This window comes from Oncorhynchus clarkii, chromosome 26 (genome assembly GCF_045791955.1).
Source record: "Oncorhynchus clarkii lewisi isolate Uvic-CL-2024 chromosome 26, UVic_Ocla_1.0, whole genome shotgun sequence".
In the NCBI taxonomy this organism is placed as follows: Eukaryota; Metazoa; Chordata; class Actinopteri; order Salmoniformes; family Salmonidae; genus Oncorhynchus; species Oncorhynchus clarkii.
The window spans coordinates 40862187-40885012 of NC_092172.1; the positions used below are offsets into that span (position 1 = coordinate 40862187).

Sequence of the window (22826 nt, forward strand, 5' to 3'; positions counted from 1 at the left end):
TATGGTCAGGGGACATATCAATGGGGACAAAGTCTATGGTCAGGGGACATATCAATGGGGACAAAGTCTATGGTCAGGGGACATATCAACGGGGACAATGTCTATGGTCAGGGGACATATCAATGGGGACAAAGTCTATGGTCAGGGGACGTATCAACGGGGACAAAGTCTATGGTCAGGGGACATATCAATGGGGACAAAGTCTATGGTCAGGGGACATATCAATGGGGACAAAGTCTATGGTCAGGGGACGTATCAACGGGGACAAAGTCTATGGTCAGGGGACGTATCAATGGGGACAAAGTCTATGGTCAGTGGACGTATCAATGGGGACAAAGTCTATGGTCAGGGGACGTATCAACGGGGACAAAGTCTATGGTCAGGGGACGTATCAACGGGGACAAAGTCTATGGTCAGGGGACGTATCAATGGGGACAAAGTCTATGGTCAGGGGACATATCAATGGGGACAAGGTCTATGGTCAGGGGACATATCAATGGGGACAAAGTCTATGGTCAGGGGACATATCAATGGAGACAAAGTCTATGGTCAGGGGACGTATCAACAGGAACAAAGTCTATGGTCAGGGGACGTATCAACAGGAACAAAGTATATGGTCAGGGGACATATCAATGGGGACAAAGTCTATGGTCAGGGGACGTATCAACGGGGACAAAGTCTATGGTCAGGGGACATATCAATGGGGACAAAGTCTATGGTCAGGGGACGTATCAACAGGAACAAAGTCTATGGTCAGGGGACATATCAACGGGGACAAAGTCTATGGTCAGGGGACGTATCAAATGGGGACAAGGTCTATAGTCAGGGGACGTATCAACGGGGACAAAGTCTATGGTCAGGGGACATATCAATGGGGACAAAGTCTATGGTCAGGGGACGTATCAATGGGGACAAAGTCTATGGTCAGGGGAGGTATCAAATGGGGACAAAGTCTATGGTCAGGGGACATATCAATGGGGACAAAGTCTATGGTCAGGGGACATATCAATGGGGACAAAGTCTATGGTCAGGGGAGGTATCAATGGGGACAAAGTCTATGGTCAGGGGACATATCAATGGGGACAAAGTCTATGGTCAGGGGACGTATCAATGGGGACAAAGTCTATGGTCAGGGGAGGTATCAACAGGGACAAAGTCTATGGTCAGGGGACGTATCAATGGGGACAAAGTCTATGGTCAGTGGACATATCAATGGGGACAAAGTCTATGGTCAGGGGACATATCAACGGGGACAAAGTCTATGGTCAGGGGAGGTATCAAATGGGGACAAGGTCTATGGTCAGGGGACGTATCAATGGGGACAAAGTCTATGGTGTTAGCGTGCTACGCTTTAGTTAGCGACTCAACATTTTAGTGAGGGTTGAGGGGAGGTACCAGGGGATATCTCTTTATATTAGAGATTGCATGCCTCTCTTCTCCTGGAACAAAACACGAGCTGATTGCTCGGAGGCAGACCAACTCCCTGAGAGGAACTCAATTATTGACTTTGCTAAGTCAACCTTTAATGTACAAATCACTGTACAAACTCTGTCCTTGTCACGGCCCACAGCCAATGACAGCAGGCATTCGGCTCACAGTCAAGCACACATTAATTCCTCTCAATCTTCACACTCAATTTAGTGGTGAATGTTCCTGCCAATATGGCTGAGCCTGAACATTAGGAGCAGTAAATTATACAAACAGCACCTGATTAGTGCGCTGTGCTTCGATGAAGTGAACCCAGGAATGTGGCAGCTGTTGTAGGGGTTGGGGGAAATGAGAACCCAGGAATGTGGCAGCTGTTGGAGGGGGAAATGAGAACCCAGGAATGTGGCAGCTGTTGGAGGGGGAAATGAGAACCCAGGAATGTGGCAGCTGTTGTAGGGGTTGGGGGAAATGAGAACCCAGGAATGTGGCAGCTGTTGTAGGGGGAAATGAAAACCAAGGAAAATGGTAGCTATTGTAGGGGTTGGGGGAAATGAGAACCCAGGAAAATGGTAGCTATTGTAGGGGTTGGGGGAAATGAGAACCCAGGAAAATGGTAGCTATTGTAGGGGTTGGGGGAAATGAGAACCAAGGAAAGTGGCAGCTGTTGGAGGGGTTGGGGGAAATGAGAACCCAGGAATGTGGCAGCTGTTGGAGGGGTTGGGGAAAATGAGAACCCAGGAAAGTGGCAGCTGTTGGAGGGGTTGGGGGAAATGAGAGGGCAAATGCAATCGTGTCCTTACATATGTGTTCAGTGGAGAATGTTACACTTGGCTTATGAAGATCGGCAATAAGAACAGCCGCCCATTTTCATCTTTGACCCCTCACTGCCTTCCTGTCTGTCTAAAGGATGGGCAGCTCTCCTGAAAACTAGTGGGAGGTGAGGCCGGTGTGTTCAGATCAGTGGAGATCTCACCCCTGACTCATTGTGAATCTATCTTTAGCCAATTCCGGACAGTGTCAAATCTAGACGGGTAATCAGTCCTACATTAAACCCAGCAACATTGTGTGACACAGTTGAACTTGACTCATAAATGCACCAATCACCCAGAGATGTTGTGGATGCAACAGTTAATAAAAGATCCCATCCTGTACAACCCCTCCAATCTGATCACCTTTTTTACTATTATTTTAGTAGCAAGCATTTTGATGTCCAGTTTTTCAACATCAGTGCAGATGAAGGAAATATGTAGGAGCCCGTTTAGACTCTGTTTAACTTACGGCTTTGTTAAGACTGGTTCCTGAGGTCCTAACAGCCAAAAAGGCTTTGTTAAGACTGGTTCCTGAGGTCCTAACAGCCAAAAAGGCTTTGTTAAGACTGGTTCCTGAGGTCCTAACAGCCAAAAATGGCTTTGTTAAGACTGGTTCCTGAGGTCCTAACAGCCAAAAAGGCTTTGTTAAGACTGGTTCCTGAGGTCCTAACAGCCAAAAAGGCTTTGTTAAGACTGGTTCCTGAGGTCCTAACAGCCAAAAAGGCTTTGTTAAGACTGGTTCCTGAGGTCCTAACAGCCAAAAAGGCTTTGTTAAGACTGGTTCCTGAGGTCCTAACAGCCAAAAAGGCTTTGTTAAGACTGGTTCCTGAGGTCCTAACAGCCAAAAAGGCTTTGTTAAGACTGGTTCCTGAGGTCCTAACAGCCAAAAAGGCTTTGTTAAGACTGGTTCCTGAGGTCCTAACAGCCAAAAAGGCTTTGTTAAGACTGGTTCCTGAGGTCCTAACAGCCAAAAAGGCTTTGTTAAGACTGGTTCCTGAGGTCCAAACAGCCAAAAAAGGCTTTGTTAAGACTGGTTCCTGAGGTCCTAACAGCCAAAAAGGCTTTGTTAAGACTGGTTCCTGAGGTCCTAACAGCCAAAAGGGCTTTGTTAAGACTGGCTCCTGAGGTCCTAACAGCCAAAAAAGGCTTTGTTAAGACTGGTTCCTGAGGTCCTAACAGCCAAAAAGGCTTTGTTAAGACTGGATCCTGAGGTCCTAACAGCCAAAAAAGGCTTTGTTAAGACTGGTTCCTGAGTTCCTAACAGCCAAAAAGCAAATGGAATCTGATCTTTTTTAATCCGATTTGAACCACATTCATAACCACACTCATGTGATGCACATTATATCAATGTTGCAAAAAGAGGCACCTTGAGCTTTCTGATAGGGAGAGTGCAGCTACAGTGCCACCGCATGGAGATACTGGGAGCCTGCTGTAACATGGAGAACGACACCTGGATGTCAGTCAAGCCTCATTCAACTCAATCTCGTACAGAGTGGGATTGCAGTCGTACATAATGTGACATACTGGATTTTGGATTTTTCTACGTATTTATTTCAGTGTCCATCCATTCAATAAAAAGTATTGGAAAGCAGTCAACTCTACTGCAGCCTGTTTGGTAGAGATGGTAATATTGATTACTGCCAATAATGATTGAGTATTAGGACCGTGCTGCCTTTACCTCTCACGGTAAAAGGATGGGAAAAACGAAGGCGATGTGCAAACCAATATTACATTTTTGAATTTGTAAAAATGAAGGTTACGGTTAGGGTTTGGGTAAGACATCGATTTTGGCCAGTCGGGCTGTCAATGGGATGCTGGTCAGAGAAGTCCCCTAAGTCTCTCCATAAGAGGACACATGATAGGCTACTAGAATTCCCCCCATTTAACTGTACCATTGGCGTTCATGGTAATACATCCTAGCCAGTAGCGGTGCGTGAGTCAAACCACTGGGGAAGTCAATGCGGTCCGCCTCTCTTTCATGTTGATGAAATGGTCTATCACTCTGTCATACGGTACAAGGTTTTATTTTTAGTTGTCCTAGGCCATCTGGCTAAAATGCTTGATCATGCGCCTAACTTCCATTCATGGGCAGCGTTAGCTAGTTAACATTAGCCTTCAACATCTAGCTACCTCTCAGGCCAGGGGCACAATAATGTATGAACTAATGTTTGGATCAGAATCACCATTGTAATCATTGGCCAGTACGGAGAATTAAGTCCGAATCCAAATAATTTATGAAAGGGACAATTTTAGCTAGCTACCTGTCTAGCCACCGGAGGTTAACAATACAACGAGGGTGTGTTCGTAAATTCAATCTGGAGTGCCAGAGTGCGCTCTGGGCGTTCGTAAATTTAGAGCGTTTCGGCTCCTGGAGCATTCAGAGCGCACGCGCACACTGGACGCTCTGGCCGATGAGTAGGGTTGATCCGAGCGTTCTGACCTCACAACGGCAGTCATGCACCCAAGCTAACTGGCTAACGTTGGCTAGCTACTTCCAGACACAAATGAGAGAACACCTCACTCTGACCATTTTACTCACCCTAGCAAAGCTGGTAAGGCTGTTTTCATGTTATCTAGAGCGGCGGTGACTAACTGTGCTGCTGGCAAGATTTGAATTATGCTTTTGACATTTACTGACACCGGTCATATTCAACGGGGTGTTGAGCATTCAGTTATTCTGAGCTCTGGCACACTCAAATGAGAGTATCTGAAATCGGAGTAGATAGCCAGAGTGAATTTGTGGAAACGCACCACGAGATGCAACAATTCAAATTGTTTCTGTTGATGATGTATGCTCTCAAAACGATTTGAAAGGAGAGATGCTAAATCCAAATTGGCTTCCCATGGCAATAATTTTTTTTCCGGCAGGACCATTCACAGTTGAGCTCGCTCAGTTTAGCTCAATGCTGATTGGCACATTTTTTAAAACTTTCTTTTGTCAAGTGAGGCCAAATGCTTGCTGGCTTCCCTTGCATTCAATGCTACGGGCAGCAACAATGTCATACTCATTTGGACAAGACAGTTTCTGATAGATGGGCGCAGTTTCACTCGCTCGAATGCTTTCTACTGCGAGATACATGACATCCAGCCTCTTGCGAATTAAAGGAAAATGATGAAACACAGAAAGACGAAAGATAAAATAATGTTTATTGAACACAATTTTTGGGGGGGAAGCCTGGCTTCTCTTGGTGGCCGTGAATAAAAGGCACTGATGCTAGCATACTATTTCCTAGATTAAATCCGTAACGTCGAAGATCCTCTTTGTAAACCGATTGACATTTGAAGGTAATTTCCGATTGAGCCGACATATGCAGTGTTTACCCTGAATGTAGTCTCCGTTAACTCAGGAACATTGCCTTTAAAATGTTCCAAACGGAAAAGGGGGAAGAGTAACATTGTTGTCTCAAAGTAACATATTGTCAATGACATACATATGAGACCAAGAGATGTTGGATTCATTTTGGGACTCAACTTGAAGCATTTTAATCAAAAGATCCCATTGGTTCTCAAAACAGGAACTAAAAAGTAATGAAAATAAACATTTATTTAGTACGGTAAAAAAATAACTCTACACATGTTTTCCAGGAAGCAACGCAACAAAAAAAAACAGTTGCATCATAACAAAATATTGACGTAAACAATGATAAACAGTCAACAGGATAAAAAAACAGCCTGTCTGCCACAGTCCTGCCTCCGAGCCAGGCAGTAGAGTAGGGGGCAATCCTGTAGAAGTGCATAGAGGAGTCACAGGGAGGTCACGCGTCCTTTTGGGTCGGGACACAGCATCTCCTGAGAGGGCGGTCCTCACATCCTTCATGGCCACCCCTGGGTACTCCGCCTCAGGCTCTCCAGGGTCTTCAGGAAGGAGCGCAGGGCGTGATCCTCTTCCAGGGACGACCCTCTCTCCTCTTCCTCTGTGATGTCAGAGAATGGGGGAGGCGTGTCTTCATCCGGAAGCGGGGTTCCCGGTGGCCCCGGCTGCAGAGCCGGACACCAGGGACCGCAGGCTGAGGGAACACCTCCGTCGCCAACGGCAACAGATGGTCGGGCAGCGTTTCCATTCTGGTGGCCAATGCACTCAAGGGGCTGCGAGGCCGGGGAGAGATCCGGTGTGGAGTTGAAAAGGTCTGGAAAATGAGTGAAGTTGATGGAGGAAATCTGGAGGGCTTTGAGCTCAATCTGAGCTCTGACAGTAAGTAAACTATGAAGCCAGGAATAATGCTATCGACTTATCTCTCTAATAAAACAGCCATTTCAAAATCCCCAGGTCCAGGTTATTCCTATCTGTACTGGTACATCTACATGTTTACCACCATCTGTCCGGGTTGCTGCTCCTGATAAGTGTCTGGAGGGAGGAGGAGAGCTTGATCTCTTCCACAGTACTACTGCTCCCTCTGGAACTCCTCTCAGTAGCTTGATCTCTTCCAGAGTACTACTGCTCCCTCTGGAACTCCTCTCAGTAGCTTGATCTCTTCCACAGTGGTACCGCTCCCTCTGGAACTCCTCTCAGTAGCTTGATCTCTTCCAGAGTACTACTGCTCCCTCTGGAACTCCTCTCAGTAGCTTGATCTCTTCCACAGTGGTACCGCTCCCTCTGGAACTCCTCTCAGTAGCTTGATCTCTTCCAGAGTACTACTGCTCCCTCTGGAACTCCTCTCAGTAGCTTGATCTCTTCCACAGTGGTACCGCTCCCTCTGGAACTCCTCTCAGTAGCTTGATCTCTTCCACAGTACTACTGCTCCCTCTGGAACTCCTCTCAGTAGCTTGATCTCTTCCACAGTGGTACCGCTCCCTCTCGAACTCCTCTCAGTAGCTTGATCTCTTCTACAGTACTACTGCTCCCTCTCAAACTCCTCTCAGTAGCTTGATCTCTTCCACAGTGGTACCGCTCCCTCTCGAACTCCTCTCAGTAGCTTGATCTCTTCCACAGTACTACTGCTCCCTCTCGAACTCCTCTCAGTAGCTTGATCTCTCCCACAGTGCTACTGCTCCCTCTCGAACTCCTCTCAGTAGCCTGATCTCTCCCACAGTGGTACCGCTCCCTCTGAGTGTCTGTGGGAGCTGTTAGCGGTTTGACTCTCAGCTCCACCCGTGGTTATATAGGTCCCTCCCTCCCAGCCACCCACCCAATCACTCCTGCTGACTACCCTCTTCCTCCAGTGCCAGGCACCACCCTCCCTCCCTCCCTCCTTTTCAGCAACGTCACAGTTCCGGCTTCTATAACAATCCTCCGGAATCAGCCCCCAGAAATAAACATGGAAAAGAGTCAGAGGGTAGGGGTGACAGCAGGAGAGAAAGAGAGAGACACAGGCACACACAGAGACAGAAAGAGACACACAGACAGAAAGAGACGCACAGACAGAAAGAGACGCACAGACAGAAAGAGAAGCACAGACAGAAAGAGAAACACAGACAGAAAGAGAAACACAGACAGAAACACAGACAGAAAGAGACGCACAGACAGAAAGAGACGCACGCACACAGACAGAACGAGACGCACGCACACACAGACAGAACGAGACGCACGCACACACAGACAGAACGAGACGCACGCACACACAGACAGAACGAGACGCACGCACACAGACAGAACGAGACGCACGCACACACAGACAGACAGAACGAGACGCACGCACACACAGACAGACAGAACGAGACGCACGCACACACAGACAGACAGAACGAGACGCACGCACACACAGACAGACAGAACGAGACGCACGCACGCATAGACAGAAAGAGACGCACGCACACACAGACAGAAAGAGACGCACGCACACACACACAGACAGAAAGAGACACACGCACACACAGACAGAAAGAGACGCACGCACACACAGACAGAAAGAGACGCACGCACACACAGACAAAAAGAGACGCACGCACACACAGACAGAAAGAGACGCACGCACACACAGACAGAAAGAGACACACGCACGCAGACAGAACGAGACGCACGCACGCACACACAGACAGAACGAGACGCACGCACGCACACACAGACAGAACGAAACGCACGCACACACAGACAGAAAGAGACGCACGCACAGACAGAACGAGACGCACGCACAGACAGAACGAGACGCACGCACAGACAGAACGAGACGCACGCACAGACAGAACGAGACGCACGCACAGACAGAACGAGACGCACGCACAGACAGAAAGAGACGCACGCACACACAGACAGAACGAGACGCACGCACGCACACACAGACAGAACGAGACGCACGCACAGACAGAACGAGACGCACGCACAGACAGAAAGAGACGCACGCACAGACAGAACGAGACGCACGCACAGACAGAACGAGACGCACGCACAGACAGAAAGAGACGCACGCACAGACAGAAAGAGACGCACGCACAGACAGAAAGAGACGCACGCACAGACAGAAATAGACGCACGCACAGACAAAAAGAGACGCACGCACAGACAGAAAGAGACGCACGCACAGACAGAAAGAGACGCACGCACAGACAGAAAGAGACGCAGGCACAGACAGAAAGAGACGCACGCACAGACAGAAAGAGACGCACGCACAGACAGAAAGAGACGCACGCACAGACAGAAAGAGACGCACGCACAGACAGAAAGAGACGCACGCACAGACAGAAAGAGACGCACGCACAGACAGAAAGAGACACACGCACAGACAGAGAGAGACAGAGACGAGAGAGACACAAAAAAAGAGGTTAGAGAGTTGGGCCAGTAACCAGTAGGTAGTCTAGTGGTTAGAGAGTTGGGCCAGTAGGTAGTCTAGTGGTTAGAGAGTTGAGCCAGTAACCAGGAAGTAGTCTAGTGGTTAGAGAGTTGAGGTAGTCTAGTGGTTAGAGAGTTGAGCCAGTAACCAGGAGGTAGTCTAGTGGTTAGAGAGTTGAGGTAGTCTAATGGTTAGAGAGTTGAGCCAGTAACCAGGAGGTAGTCTAGTGGTTAGAGAGTTGAGGTAGTCTAGTGGTTAGAGAGTTGAGCCAGTAACCAGGAGGTAGTCTAGTGGTTAGAGAGTTGAGGTAGTCTAGTGGTTAGAGTTGGGCCAGTAACCAGGAGGTAGTCTAGTGGTTAGAGAGTTGAGGTAGTCTAGTGGTTAGAGTTGGGCCAGTAACCAGGAGGTAGTCTAGTGGTTAGAGAGTTGAGCCCGTAAATGAAAAGTTGCTGGTTCAAAAACCCAAGCTGACAAGGTGATTGTTTTTCCCGATGTGCCCTTGAGCAAGGCACTTTAACACCACACTGTACCTGTCTGGTGAATGTGAAAATAAAATATAGATGTTTTAATTAAGAGAATGAACTAGACTGGTAATTAAGAATGCAAGAAACAAGTACATCTCACACAACACACAGGCCTGTCTGATGTGTGTGGGCTGCTTTCCCAGTTATGACCCAGATGGCCTTAGGCGTGTGTGTGTGTGTGTGTGTGTGCACGCACGTGCACACAGTTCCCAGGTCTCCAACAGAGACAGCATAATCACAGATGGACACGCAGAGTCTCAAGCTGCAGTCATAACATTGCAACTACACGTCATTCTTGTCATCGCTATAATTATTCCATATGTCACACTGTTGTGACTGCTGTCTGGAGCTTCAGTTACCGTCCATAAGGAAAGCCCAGTCTCTGCTGTCTGGAGCTTCAGTTACCATCCATAAGGAAAGCCCAGTCTCTGCTGTATGGAGCTTCAGTTACCGTCCATAAGGAAAGCCCAGTCTCTGTATGGAGCTTCAGTTACCGTCCATAAGGAAAGCCCAGTCTCTGCTGTATGGAGCTTCAGTTACCATCCATAAGGAAAGCCCAGTCTCTGTATGGAGCTTCAGTTACCATCCATAAGGAAAGCCCAGTCTCTGCTGTATGGAGCCTCAGTTACCGTCCATAAGGAAAGCCCAGTCTCTGTATGGAGCTTCAGTTACCATCCATAAGGAAAGCCCAGTCTCTGTATGGAGCTTCAGTTACAGCCCATAAGGAAAGCCCAGTCTCTGTATGGAGCCTCAGTTACCATCCATAAGGAAAGCCCAGTCTCTGTATGGAGCTTCAGTTACAGCCCATAAGGAAAGCCCAGTCTCTGTATGGAGCCTCAGTTACCGTCCATAAGGAAAGCCCAGTCTCTGTATGGAGCTTCAGTTACCGTCCATAAGGAAAGCCCAGTCTCTGCTGTATGGAGCTTCAGTTACCATCCATAAGGAAAGCCCAGTCTCTGCTGTATGGAGCTTCAGTTACCATCCATAAGGAAAGCCCAGTCTCTGCTGCATGGAGCTTCAGTTACCATCCATAAGGAAAGCCCAGTCTCTGTATGGAGCTTCAGTTACCATCCATAAGGAAAGCCCAGTCTCTGTATGGAGCTTCAGTTACCATCCATAAGGAAAGCCCAGTCTCTGTATGGAGCCTCAGTTACCATCCATAAGGAAAGCCCAGTCTCTGCTGTATGGAGCTTCAGTTACCATCCATAAGGAAAGCCCAGTCTCTGCATGGAGCTTCAGTTACCATCCATAAGGAAAGCCCAGTCTCTGCTGTCTGGAGCCTCAGTTACCATCCATAAGGAAAGCCCAGTCTCTGCTGTATGGAGCTTCAGTTACCGTTAATAAGGAAAGCCCAGTCTCTGCTGCATGGAGCCTCAGTTACCGTCCATAAGGAAAGCCCAGTCTCTGTATGGAGCTTCAGTTACAGTCCATAAGGAAAGCCCAGTCTCTGCTGTATGGAGCTTCAGGTACCATCCATAAGGAAAGCCCAGTCTCTGCTGTATGGAGCCTCAGTTACCGTCCATAAGGAAAGCCCAGTCTCTGCTGTATGGAGCCTCAGTTACCGTCCATAAGGAAAGCCCAGTCTCTGTTGTATGGAGCATCAGTTACCATCCATAAGGAAAGCCCAGTCTCTGCATGGAGCTTCAGTTACCGTCCATAAGGAAAGCCCAGTCTCTGCTGTATGGAGCCTCAGTTACCATCCATAAGGAAAGCCCAGTCTCTGCATGGAGCTTCAGTTACCGTCCATAAGGAAAGCCCAGTCTCTGCTGTATGGAGCCTCAGTTACCATCCATAAGGAAAGCCCAGTCTCTGCTGTATGGAGCCTCAGTTACCATCCATAAGGAAAGCCCAGTCTCTGTATGGAGCTTCAGTTACAGCCCATAAGGAAAGCCCAGTCTCTGTATGGAGCTTCAGTTACAGCCCATAAGGAAAGCCCAGTCTCTGTATGGAGCTTCAGTTACAGCCCATAAGGAAAGCCCAGTTTCTGGAAGTTTCAGATCAGATGATATCCACAGTGAACTCTCATCACCTCAAATTAACCTCCATGTGAAGACTGTTGGGACGAGAGGGGAAGTGCTACTCAAATAGTACCACGTTTAAATTGAACAGAAGTAGGGCATTAAATCAGCTCCTTATGTTAAGACCACATGAGGGAATACAGGGGTGAGCATGACAGACCAGGAACATGCCAGATAGATGGTTGAACAGTGTTTTGATGTGAGCATGACAGACCAGGAACATGCCAGATAGATGGTTGAACAGTGTTTTGATGTGAGCATGACAGACCAGGAACATGCCAGATAGACGGTTGAACAGTGTTTTGATGTGAGCATGACAGACCAGGAACATGCCAGATAGATGGTTGAACAGTGTTATGATGTGAGCATGACAGACCAGGAACATGCCAGATAGACGGTTGAACAGTGTTTTGATGTGAGCATGACAGACCAGGAACATGCCAGATAGATGGTTGAACAGTGTTTTGATGTGAGCATGACAGACCAGGAACATGCCAGATAGATGGTTGAACAGTGTTTTGATGTGAGCATGACAGACCAGGAACATGCCAGATAGATGGTTGAACAGTGTTTTGATGTGAGCATGACAGACCAGGAACATGCCAGATAGACGGTTGAACAGTGTTTTGATGTGAGCATGACAGACCAGGAACATGCCAGATAGACGGTTGAACAGTGTTTTATTGAGGCGAGCATGACAGACTGGGAATATACACGAGCTCTCGACCAAACCTTACAAGGTCTTTAACATTGTGGGAATTTGTTACTTAAATGCATTTAAAACAATCAAATGCAAAGCTTTCATTAACACAACCAAATAACATGAGACAATATTCATGTGTCACTTTGGTGAGCTCATAGAGTAAGATAACAGTGGCATTATGCTGTACAACAAAATGCTTAGAGTTCAAAAAACAGACCGTGTGTGAAGCATGTTAAGAAACATCTGTTAACGGACCGCTGACTGCTTGATAGAAAGTAACCAGAACAAAACAGTTGGACAAGACATTTGGTTCAACAGTAAAATGGCCTGAACTGTTTAACAGCTTGTATCTACTTGTTGTTGTTGTTGTTGAGACACTGCCTTGATGACCAGAGAATGGCTTGTAAGTTGTTGGTCTTCAATACAGAAGGGACACCAGTGAGTCAGTTCAAACAAGACCGGGTTAACTCAACCCATTCCCTAGTGTTTTAACTACCTACCATACTGACATGCTAGCAGACACAACCTTCTTCAAAACGAGACATCAATCCATCCAGTATGCAAACAGGAACAGTTCTGTTAACTAGGTCTCCTTAGTCTCCCTTTTGTAGGTTCATTAATACATGATTTGTACACAACCTTTTCATTGTAAACCAATCCAGGGAGAACAGCTATTTTCCTGCCCTTTGCCAAATGAGCGTTTCAGATTGACTCAAATCCATTTCTTTCAATATTTGTTTTATTCTGAGTTCAACACGACTCCAACAATAAAACATTTCGAAGGAATAAAGTTGCAACTAGTATTGTTTTTTGAAGTGGTAGCTCACAAGCGCAGCTCCTAATACCTGTCCACAAGAAAAAAAATTCAACAGTTTAATTGAACTTAGTGCATTATGTTTAAGTGCCTGGTCAATGTTTCAACTCCAGGAAGTTCCTCCATAGAGCCGATTAGCCAAGCCAGAGAACTCCGTAGACTAAATTCAACACACTAGCAGTCTGCCAGCCCTGAACCTGGTCTGTGAGGGTTATGGAAGAACGGAGCAGGTGGATTCGTGTTGGTCCCCTTTCTCTCCACACCTGCCCCTCCTTTCCCCTGATCGTACCTCTAGCCCTGTTTCTGTTTCTTCAGGTAGCGTGAGCGCATCCCCAGGTGTAGCCCCATGATGTAGCTGTTCAGGAGCCTGGCAGGGCACAGCACGGTGGTCAGCCAGCCCTGAGGAAACAAAACATCACTAATCTGGTCTGGGAATCCATGCCTGTTAATATCATAATTCGTTGGGTATTTACAGTCTAAATTCTGCATTCATTACTATTAACTTACATCAAGATACTTGCCACTTGAATAGTTCTGCATTTGCAAAAGCATGAGAGCTTCAAGCAATGATCATTTGTGGCCAACTGTCAGGGACGAATCGTCGTAAACTGATGAGGTAGAATCTGGTGTAACCTGACAAGTTCCTGACTTGTTCAACCTTGTGATAAAAACAGTCATCCTGAACCCTAAAAATGTCCATGGAAAAGGACAGTGAAGTATTCTATCGTATGGTTAGCCCGTCCCTACCATGACTGCGTGAGGCAGGTAGCCGTTGGTCTGGCTCTGCAGCCCCACCGTGTTGAGCTCCGCGGCCACATAGCGGTCAGGGTTGGGCTTGTCCAGAGTGGCCCGCCGGATCTTACTCAGCTTGGTGGCCACAAAGAATGGCAGGACACTCTGGGGAGGAGAAACGACTGTTACTCAAATTCACATGGATGTTCCCTCACTGGTTTGAAAACAAACTCCTCCGACAGATAAATATGACCAAGCCTGTCCCTCCGGGAGAGACAGTATGGCTGACGTGTTAGGGATAACATTGTGGGGGTTTCTGGGGGGTGAAACAAATGTATATAAACCCTGGATTGCTGATGCTATGCATTGGCCACCGATAGGCTTTGAAGCCACCTGTCGGCCATATTGGCTCTCCCCAGTAGAGCAGTCCTCCATAGGAATGGATGGAATTATACAGCATTTCAAAATGACATGTATTTAAGTGTTTTCTGTTGTTGTCATGGGTACAGTAAGTCATCAATACAACAAGGAAAATGTTTATATAAACAAAGAAATAATTTAAAAACATGCATTAAGCCGTCTCTAATAGAATAAACGTGGCAAAAACAAATGTAGACATTAATACATGCATTTCTATAGCTTCCAACATATATTTTACAATGTTGGGGGAGAGCCAAGATGGCGGCACAGTGGCTTCAACATAGCGCCCCCTATTAGTCATCTAGTGGATATACAAATCATTGGTTAAAACAGGTCAGTCTTCAGTCTCACCTGGATGAGGATCCCTTTGCTCTTGTACTCAGCCTCTAGCCCTCGGGAGAAGAAGTCCACAAAAGCCTTCGAGGCAGAGTAGACCGTGAGGAGGGGACAAGGGTACATCCCACTGGCAGAAGAGATGTTGAGGATGGCCCCCTTTCTCCTGAAACGGGTGACACGCAATCTAATGTTTAGTGGTCAGAGACGGCGCCAACCTCTGGTCAGAGACGACGCCAACCTCTGGTCAGAGACGACGCCAACCTCTGGTCAGAGACGACGCCAACCTCTGGTCAGAGACGACGCCAACCTCTGGTCAGAGACGACGCCAACCTCTGGTCAGAGACGAGTACATGAGCATGGCGAGTATAAGAGTTGGGGAATACGCATTACACTTTGGGAAGAGTGAGAATCTCTACTGACCAGAGCGGCTCTACTAGCCAACAACCATTCCCTCCCCGAGAACCCCAGATCCCTCCACCACCGCCGTCCCTCCCCCGAGAACCCCAGATCCCTCCACCACCGCCGTCCCTCCCCCGAGAACCCCAGATCCCTCCACCACCGCCGTCCCTCCCCCGAGAACCCCAGATCCCTCCACCACCGCCGTCCCTCCCCCGAGAACCCCAGATCCCTCCACCACCGCCGTCCCTCCCCCGAGAACCCCAGATCCCTCCACCACCGCCGTCCCTCCCCCGAGAACCCCAGATCCCTCCACCACCGCCGTCCCTCCCCCGAGAACCCCAGATCCCTCCACCACCACCTCCGTCCCTCCCCGAGAACCCCAGATCCCTCCACCACCTCAGTCCCTCCCCGAGAACCCCAGATCCCTCCACCACCTCAGTCCCTCCCCGAGAACCCCAGATACCGTCACCCCTCCACTTACCTCTCTACCATCCCAGGTAGCACCATACGGGTCATCTGTATAAAGAGAGAGGGATTGTGGGTTTTAGAGCAGAAAGCATGCTGTTGCTTTGGGCTGGGAACCAATCCTCTGCCTCATATGGCAGACTGTGTGTGTGTGTGTGTGCATGCGCTCATTGTAGTGTGTGACAGATAAGGCAAATAAATAGACATGATTAATCAACCTGTTCATTAGTGTATTACTGGGCTTCCAGTCCCATGATCACTGACCTGGCAAACAGACGTGATGTTGATGTTCACCATTGTGTCGATGAACTGCAAGGACAGAATAAAAAAACAACAACGATTTAGTTCTGGGTTCATCTCTGAGGCGTAATGTTTTCATAGAACAGAATGTGTGAGAAGTCATATTGGTAGACAATAGATGGGACGGGAACAATCACAAGGCCATTCAGACTCACACTGTCCAGGTTGGGAACGTTGAGGAAGAATTCCGGATAGGAGTAGGACATTCCCACATTATTTACTAGGGATAAAAGCCATATAGAACACAGTCAGGTCTTTCAAATACAACATCATTTAAGGGAATGGAGGAAATGATCAACACATGCCTCTCTGCACTTGATTTTCAACTTCTAACCAAAGGGGGCGCAGCAGCGTTTTAAAAGAGGGCCACACCATCTGAATGATTCATAAAAAAACAACCGTCACCGTCGTGGACTGCCTCTCTCACTTACCCAGAACGCCAACCTCTAGCCCGGTAAGTCCAGCTTCAATCTTGGGATATATGTCCTTCGCACTGAAGTCTACAGCGATGGATTTGGTCTCAACTCCATATTTGCTCTCTAGGAGGGAAGACGCTGTTATTGTAACATTAAAAAAGGTAGTGAAACAACAAACGGTGAGCTTTAGGGAGTGAGATTGTAGTGGACTCATCTGTAAAGATGTGGGGGCTCAGATGTCAATACACCATAGTGAACAGCAGAGGGCCCCGTCACACAAGACAACTGGAGACTGACTCGTTCTCCTCTAGTCCAGGGTTTCCCCACGCCTAATGAACATGCCCCCTGGTGTAACTACTCACCGATGGACTTGGCCACATCATCCAGTTTCTCCTGGGTGCGGCTGATTAGCACAATGGAAAATCCCCTCCGAGCCAGCTGTGGAGACCGACAGAAACCAACACTCAACATGGACACTAAGACCATCTTTAAGACTGGTCGTTAAAGAGGGTCTAACATTCAACAATACTACACACACACATACACTGCACCCAGATCCATGACCTAAATCAACAATAGCCATCATCAACAATGAAAAGGACAGCCCTAACTGTTATCAAGCAGGGCATTGATCATGACTGTCAACTGATGGGAACTCCCTTGAAAAAAAATGACTATTTTTTAAATAAATTCTGCCCTGGCTATGCAGCATAAATCCCTCAGCGCTTGCTCGCAAAAGGCAAACCTTTGTATGTGTGTGTGTGTGTGTCACCGTCACTACTCTGACCTCCTGGTTAAACCCCTCTCTCTCTGATGAGTCACTCACTTTGGTTTTCCCGTGAAGGGGCCTGAAATGTCTGAAACCCCGGGAATCAGTCTTACCTCCTCCGCATAGGCTTTCCCAATTCCATCCGTGGCTCCTGTCACAACTGAGGGGGAAGACGAACAAGGAGAAGGGGTGTATTAATCAAGGGTAAACAAAACACACCGACACTGCTCACAACTGACCCAGAAATAATAAATAATAAACTACATTAAGGGAAGAGAACACTGATCCCATTCTAGTCAATAGGTCAAACATGCCTGTGAGTCAAGCAGTACTGAGTCAACTCATCAGACCTGGATGAAATACATGTATACACATACCTAAACGCTGATGTATCGAAAAATGACATGCCAGATGAAAATGATCACATTAACAATGCATTCTGTGTCCTTGCACTGCTACCTGTGGTTCTGTCATTTAAGTGAGCGAGAAGGAAGAGAGAATATTGGTGGTAAAGACCAGACGACGATGGTGATGCAGGTACTGAGACGGAGGGGAAGGGGACAGCAGAACATGGGGAGAGGACAGGCTCCGTGGCATTCCTCTGCCACCCTGGGTCAGGCAGCCTGGCACTGCAGAGACAGCAGAGGCTATATTTAGCCTTTACTGGCTGTCAGTGAGCTCTGTTTTCCACCCCTCCCTCCCTCCCTCCCTCCTCCTCCTCCATCCCTCCCTCCTTCACCAGACCCAACTCTCTCTCCTTCACCAGACCCAACTCTCTCTCCTTCACCAGACCCAACTCTCTCTCCTTCACCAGACCCAACTCTCTCTCCTTCACCAGACCCAACTCTCCTTCACCAGACCCAACTCTCCACTGCTGTTGCCTTAAAGCAGAGGAAGACGGGAAGCAGCCAGGCTTTCACTGGGGAGGGACCAGAATGGAGGGAGGGGGATCAGAAAGGAGGGTAGAGAGCTAAAAATAGAACAGAGCGATTGAACAGAGAGAGGGGGGGGGGGGGGGGGGGGGGGGGGTCCGTATGGGCGACAGGGGAAGCGTCCGCTGGTTATTTTAAGCTGTTTTAAAGAATGAAACTCAATGTTTCGAGCACAAGGTATGTTCCTTCCATTTACTCAAAATTAAAAAGTGTCCATTTGAAGAGATGCCATCATAAATATATGCTAGGTCAGGGAAGATGGTAGAAGAATCTACTCATAGGACCTAACCTAGATGGGCTTGAACGGCATCCTTCAACATCCTCATACGCCTTCAAAATGATCAAGAAATGAAAATGGTTGTAAAAATGTTAGTGCTTCTCGGCCAGACAGCGGGGCTTCTGCTGCTGAATATTCTGAGCTAAAAAAAGAAGTGCAGGTTTAAAATAGCAGAAGGCTGCAGCCTCGTCTAGCACAGTTGCTGCACAGAATACCAACGAGCTGCTGCTCCCAGCGGTTTCTCACACCTCAGCATTCCTTGACCCAAAATATCAAATTGCCATGTTTTTTTCCACATCATGTCCCAGGATTTGTTTTTAAACTTTTGTTTAATTTTTGTTCCAAAAGATCCCCCTTCCTGTCCAACTTGAAGCAGGCAGAAGAACCCCAGTGTTGAACGTAACAATGACCTAAGAACGACCTCCTTCAACCAATGACAGAGAGTGGTCCACTTAATGCTACCAGGGTCCAACAATCTGTTAATCACGCCAGAAATAACTCATGAGCCAATGCCTTTCGATGAAGGACTTGACAATATAACTGTACGAGAAGCTAAATAACCACGGTGTAGAGACAGAGCAGGTGTCGTGACAGAAAGAGACAGGGAGGAGGAGGGACGGAAGCTCAGAACAGGATGAGGAAGGGGTAAGAGGCGTGAATGCACAGAAAGATAGTGAATATAGGCCTTTGTGAATGGGAGGAGGGGCTAGAGATATGGACCCTGTGTTACGTGATGCTGCTCCACAACACACTGCCAGCAGTAAAGTGTAATTGAAACAGAATACTCTGACTCCTCAGCCACATTTATGAATGGCTCTAGTCTTCTTACATAGTCAGGCCATTCTCTCAATCACCTCTGCTTCAGTGAGCGAGGGGGGAAGCTGTACAATAGCTATTCACACAGCTTCTAAATAAGCTACATACAACACGTCAAAATTGGTTGAAATGTCCCCACATTTATAATTTCCCTTTGCTGCAAACTTCAGCAAACCTGTCCTTAAAAATCAGCAGAGCAGGACAAGACCGATATTCAGCAGGCCTTGGCAGCTACCGTGAAAACCAGACCCGGTTGGTGTTAACATTCCATTCCTGGTACTCCGTGTCGCATGCCAAACACAGAAGTTGACACATGTGCTTTAATTTACAGGGGCTTATTTTTCATTTCAAAATGGGATTTCAATGACATAAAAACTTCCTGGAACCAGTCCACTTCTGGGTGTGATCGGCACAGCTGTGTTTTACAGTCACATGGTCAAAGCCCTAACCTGGTGTTTACACTTCAAAGATGGACTCAAATACACTGCTCAAAAAAATTAAAGGGAACACTAAAATAACACATCCTAGATCTGAATGAATGAAATATTCTTATTAAATACTTTTTTCTTTACATAGTTGAATGTGCTGACAACAAAATCAAAACAAAAATTATCAATGGAAATCAAATTTATCAACCCACGGAGGGGAGGGTCTGGATTTGGAGTCACACTCAAAATTAAAGTGGAAAACCACACTACAGGCGGATCCAACTTTGATGTAATGTCCTTAAAACAAGTCAAAATGAGGCTCAGTAGTGTGTGTGGCCTCCACGTGCCTGTATGACCTCCCTACAACACCTGGGCATGCTCCTGATGAGGTGGCGGATGGTCTCCTGAGGGATCTCCTCCCAGACCTGGACTAAAGCATCCGCCAACTCCTGGACAGTCTGTGGTGCAACGTGGCGTTGGTGGATGGCGCGAGACATGTCCCAGATGTGGTCAATTGGATTCAGGTTTGGAGAACGGGAGGGCCAGTCCATAGCATCAATGCCTTCCTCTTGCAGGAACTGCTGACACACTCCAGCCACATGGGGTCTAGCATTGTCTTGCATTAGGAGGAACCCAGGGCCAACCGCACCAGCATATGGTCTCACAGGGGGTCTGAGGATCTCATCTCAGTACCTAATGGCAGTCAGGCTACCTCTGGCAAGCACATGGAGGGCTGTGCGGCCCCCCAAAGAAATGCCCCCCCACACCATGACTGACCCACCGCCAAACCGGTCATGCTGGAGGATGTTGCAGGCAGCAGAACGTTCTCCACGGCGTCTCCAGATTGTCACATGTGCTCAGTGTGAACCTGCTTTCATCTGTGAAGAGCACAGGGCTCCAGCGGCGAATTTGGCAACCTTGGTGTTCTCTAGCAAATGCCAAACGTCCTGCACGGTGTTGGGCTGTAAGCATAACCCCCACCTGTGGACATCGGGCCCTCATACCACCCTCATGGAGTCTGTTTCTGACTGTTTGAGCAGACACATGCACATTTGTGGCCTGCTGGAGGTTATTTTGCAGGGCTCTGGCAGTGTTCCTCCTGCTCCTCCTTGCACAAAGACGGAGGTAGTGGTCCTGCTGCTGGGTTGTTGCCCTCTTACGGCCTCCTCCACGTCTCCTGATGTACTGGCCTGTCTCCTGGTAGCGCCTCCATGCTCTGGACACTACACTGACAGACACAGCAAACCTTCTTGCCACAGCTCGCATTGATGTGCCATCCTGGATGAGCTGCACTACCTGAGCCACTTGTGTGGGTTGTAGACTCCGTCTCATGCTACCACAGGAGTGAAAGCACCGCCAGCATTCAAAAGTGACCAAAACATCAACCAGGAAGCATAGCAACTGAGAAGTGGTCTGTGGTCACCACCTGCAGAACCACTCCTTTATTGGGGGTGTCTTGCTAATTGCCTATAAATTCCACCTGTTGTCTATTCCATTTGCACAACAGCATGTGAAATTTGTCAATCAGTGTTGCTTCCTAAGTGGACAGATTGATTTCACAGAAGTGTGATTGACTTGGAGTTACATTGTGTTGTTTAAGTGTTCCCTTTATTGTTTTGAGCAGTGAATAATAATAATAATAATAATAATAATAATTTCACTGGGTGCTTATACTTGTCCTATTTCACACATGTACAAGTCTGTATTAATACACAGTCTGTATTAATACACATGTGAACTGGAAATGTTTTTTTTTTGCAAATCCCACTCGGAGAGTAGGGTCACAACCAGGGTCTACCATAATCAACGGTAACCCTAGAGCAATTAGGGTTAGGTGCCTTGCTCAAGGGCACATTGACAGATTTTTCACCTTGTCGGCTCAGGGATTCAAACTAGGGACCTTTCGGTTACTGGCTCTAAGCACTACTAGGTTACCTGCCACCCCTTATGTAGTCATCCTGATGTGGTAACCCTGTTGATGTAACCCTGATAACATAACCCTGAATGGCCTTGCACGAGCAATAAGGTTGGGTAAACATTAATGTAGCCTATCACTCACTTCTGTGAGAAAAGGCAGACTCGTGTCATGCCAACGCAATACTGATGTGTTGTCGACAAAGCAGAGGCCACAGTGTGTTCCAAAGGACAATAGGGCTGGCCAGCCTTTCCCCTATATGCATTAAGCAGTGAACAACACATTTACAGTAAAACTTAAAGATTTTTCAGGATGGTGAAACTTCTCAGTGTAAACTTTAAAAAACAGATAAAGAATGTAGTATATATATATATATATATATAAATAAGATCTTTGAGAACTAGCCATCACCAAAATAAAAACTAGACAATCAGGGAGATTGGAATTGTGTTCCCATTGACTTAGTTATGTTTGAGTCACTGAAAACATAAGACATAAACAATAGCAAATTGTGTAGAATTGCAGGAAATCCCCTTTAAAAACAGCACAGTTGTCTCTAACGCCAAGAGGACCTCTAAAACTGTGGTCCCCACGCTAACTTTGCCACCACTGCAGAGAAATCCTAGGGGAAACACTACATGTATTCTACTAGCTACAATATCCTACTGATGGCTAGGAGAAAATTGTCTGATTCACACTATAAACTGAACCATATTATACTGGGTCGAGGGTGATTGATTTATCTCACTACTAGCTCTCAAACACCAGGCAGCATCCTGACCTCACTTGACAGTCCTGAGTCATTAGCCTTGATGGCTCATGTGAACTACAATTCATTCACTGTGTTTTAACGTTTAGACGCGTCAATCATCGCTTGAGATAGGGCTTTCGAAACATGACAATTCTCTTTCATCAGCGACTAAATAAACCTTCAAAGAAAAACAGCAGGCAATAAAGCAAACGGTGAGGTCACGCAAACCTTGTCTTTATATAAATATTGCTTGCTAGCTACTCACCTGCCCATTTTCCGAGGTTAGCAGGTGATACCACCCGTCCATTCCCCAACACCCAAACTCTGAGCCCTGACAGCAAACGACATACGGAGCACACTGAGAAATAGGCCGCAGTCAACACGCCTATCCAGAAGAGCGGAGTCTCCACCGCCCGTAGTAAAGTCTCTCCAGTTGACGACATGATATTTGCACACGGCTTTCACAACTAATTTGTGAGATCAAATGTATGGATTTACAAATGGCTGTCTACAATACGTGCATCTATCGCAAAAGCCTCTTGTACATGATGCAGCCAGTAACTTTAAGCTCGTGCCTTTATATTTGGCTTTACTTCCGCGTCTGACACTTCCGCATTCACTGGTTTGCAGCACCGATTTGTTGACGTTGGAATCTGTCAAAACATGCTCCTTTTCGATTCGTTTATATTTGCGTCAATTCGTAGAGCAGCAACGACATGTGTATCGACAGCCATTCTCATTATTATTATTTTTTTAATCTTCATGGACGAGGAAGGCGGGACCAACACTTTCATAATATCTGACTGGATGAATATTTATGACACCAGATATTCACATTTCTGATTGGTTTGTGCTGTAATATTATTTCAC

The 22826-nt window shown here is 47.2% G+C and overlaps 1 protein-coding gene across 1 annotated transcript; it reads right to left on the bottom strand.

The window, feature by feature from the left end:
• Window positions 1–12146: 12146 nt before the first annotated feature.
• LOC139384697 (very-long-chain 3-oxoacyl-CoA reductase-B-like) lies at window positions 12147–22582 on the bottom strand. The gene is made up of 10 exons (XM_071129526.1): window positions 22222–22582; window positions 16951–16997; window positions 16431–16506; window positions 16084–16191; window positions 15808–15872; window positions 15617–15661; window positions 15369–15403; window positions 14504–14651; window positions 13748–13897; window positions 12147–13399 (listed from the first exon to the last, which is right to left on the bottom strand). The coding sequence occupies exons 1-10, from the start codon at window positions 22397–22399 to the stop codon at window positions 13292–13294; spliced, it is 960 nt and encodes a 319-aa protein (XP_070985627.1). The 5' UTR covers window positions 22400–22582; the 3' UTR covers window positions 12147–13291.
• Between the last annotated feature and the right edge of the window lie 244 nt (window positions 22583–22826).